At 44.5% G+C, this 2,500-nt stretch overlaps 1 protein-coding gene across 1 annotated transcript in view; it reads right to left on the bottom strand.

Moving 5' to 3' along the window:
* LOC119595372 (ataxin-2 homolog) overlaps window positions 1-2,500 on the bottom strand; it is a 23,647-nt gene that overhangs the window by 14,320 nt on the left and 6,827 nt on the right. The window contains exons 6-7 of the mRNA XM_037944499.1: window positions 1,894-2,300; window positions 660-1,672 (exon numbers count right to left, since the gene is read on the bottom strand). Coding sequence (XP_037800427.1) covers window positions 660-1,672; window positions 1,894-2,300 — 1,420 coding nt within the window. The remainder of the gene's footprint in view (window positions 1-659; window positions 1,673-1,893; window positions 2,301-2,500) is intronic.

The raw sequence follows: 2,500 nt of genomic DNA, 5'->3' as shown, positions 1-2,500 counted from the left end.
GGGAATGAAGAGGTGGGAAGGAGAGAGGCATACTGTAAAGTTTGTTTTACACATCTTACAATTATCTGCCAATACATCAACTGGAATGACATGCCATTATATAATATGGTTATGCCTATTATTTGAAAAATAAAGTACTCTGTGAAACAGAAAAGGTGTCAACAAAGATTGTATTGTATTTTACACTATGGATGCTTTGAAAGGCTACCATCTTGAGGTTGAAAGATGAGCTAATTATTCCATAATGTAACCTTTTCTTCCTTGACCCAGTTACCATTTTTGTACTGAATTATATTGGTCAGTCTTGTGCTGATTTTCACTGTAATACTTACCTGTTAGTAAGAAGTAATTTGATATAATTATTACATGCCAACTGCCTGCCACAGCATAGCAAAAGTGGATCTTGGTAACCTTACATAACAGTGTTAATAGGAGCAGAGAACACCTGTAAGTGACTATGCTGGGTATACTGTTGACTTATTATCTGTCAGTGACTGTATGCTTGACTGTGCATAAATTTAAGGTAACAGGGTTTGTCTTCAAAAACTTTAAAATTATAACTAAAATGAAGACTAAACATAATAAAGTAAATAATCATACTTAACCTAAAGTAAGTTTTTAAGCAAAATAAATATTGTTTCACATATGGTTTTACTTACTGGACTGAAGGGTTTTGCATTAGGGTTGAATACAAACTCCTTCGCATTTGGATTCAATTTAGAGTTAGTTACAGTTATCTTCTCCACATCATCATGACTCTTGCTCATGTCAGTTGCTGGGCTCATGGTCATTGGAGGGGGATTCTGCTGGTGATGAGTGCTCTGGGGCACTGCCTGAGGGGGACCAGCAGGGACAGGTGTTGTAACTGGGGAGGTCTGCCTCTGAGGTGGATGCTGCTGGGGAGGAAGGTGCTGAGGCTGAGGCTGAGGCTGAGGCTGAGGCTGCAGCTGCTGCTGTTGGTGATGTTGCTGTTGCTGTTGCTGCTGCTGCTGCTGTTGTTGCTGCTGCTGTTGCTGTTGTTGTTGCTGCTGCTGTTGCTGCTGCTGTTGTTGCTGCTGCTGAGTTTGTGGAGGTGGTTGTTGTTGCTGTGGAGGTTGCTGTGGCTGTTGCTGTGGTGGTGGTGGTGGCTGCGATTGCTGTGGAGGTGGCTGCTGTTGTGGTGGTGGCTGCTGCTGTGGAGGAGGTTGTTGAGGCAGCGGCTGCTGCTGCGGAGGAGGCTGTTGTTGTGGCTGCTGCTGCTGGGGTTGCTGCTGCTGCGGTGGCTGTTGCTGGGGCTGCTGCTGCTGTGGTGGCTGTTGCTGTTGTGGTTGTTGCTGTTGTTTTTTATCAGCTTGATCAATTAATTTGAAGTCCGCACCAAATTTCTTTAAGTCTGCAATCTGTTCGTCCTTGTTAGAGCGCTGTTTACGAGGCTCCCTCTGCTCCCGAGGCTCCGCTTTGCGATGGTCACCCTGCCCCACCGGTGGCATGTGGCTCACATGTTGGTTGGGCTGATGTGAATGCTGTGGAGGAGGCTGCTTCGGCTTCTGCTGTGGCTGAATGGGATGAGCACCATCTGAGTGAGAGGCAGAGTGGTGCTGACGGCCATGAATCTCTTGTTTGTTACTGTGGTCATTACTATGATGACTCTCTCTGTTGTTCTCACACATGGGACCTTCATGGCTTCTGCGGTCTACAGTCCCAGAAAAAGTAAAGAAAAGAAAATATTCTTGTTAATTTAACATCAGTAAAGCAAAATTTCACATTTAAAACTGCCTTTATCATCCTTAAGTGTTTTACAATTTCTAACAAACATTGTACACAACTTCCAACATCACTTATTACTGAGAAATTCTGTACCAAGAACAAATAATTCTCCTATGCACATGGACTGTAAAGCTTTCACCAACTTACCGTAAGAACCTTTTGAATCTCCATTGACTTTACCATCTTGACTATGGGCATGGTGATTGCCTTGGGAGTTATGGCGTTGCACTGCTGGGTGACTTGCTGGGGAGGGACTGTGGGTTGCAGGTGAAACTTGTTGTGGAGGAGGATAACCTGGTGAAGCGCCTCCAGGGCCACCAATTGGGCTATGGCTGCCAGAACTTCCCTGGGGAGGCCCTGGGTAGGATGGTGAGGTGGGTGTGGTCGGGTTGGAACCACCGTGACTGTTGTGTCGAGCGCCCTGAGGTGGTGGTGTTGATCGCATCAACTTGCCACTATTTTGGTTCTTTTTGCGTAACATTGGTGGTACATACTTGCCTCCACATCCTCCACTTCCACCACTAGCTTGATCTGGCCGATATACAGCTGAAAACCTGCAAAGGTGGACACCCATTGTCTTATTGCTTATCTTCACCGCATCTTTTTAGTATGAATAGTAATACATTTAACTGTGATATCTGACTACAACTAAGCAAAGTTTATAAATCTTATATGTGCGTATTGCAAGATTATCGTTGGAGTAGAAGATGAAAATAGTTATTAACAAACAAAAGCGAGATCATTCACAATCTAC

This window comes from Penaeus monodon, chromosome 3 (genome assembly GCF_015228065.2).
Source record: "Penaeus monodon isolate SGIC_2016 chromosome 3, NSTDA_Pmon_1, whole genome shotgun sequence".
In the NCBI taxonomy this organism is placed as follows: domain Eukaryota; kingdom Metazoa; phylum Arthropoda; class Malacostraca; order Decapoda; family Penaeidae; genus Penaeus; species Penaeus monodon.
This window is presented reverse-complemented; position numbering and strand designations above follow the sequence as displayed.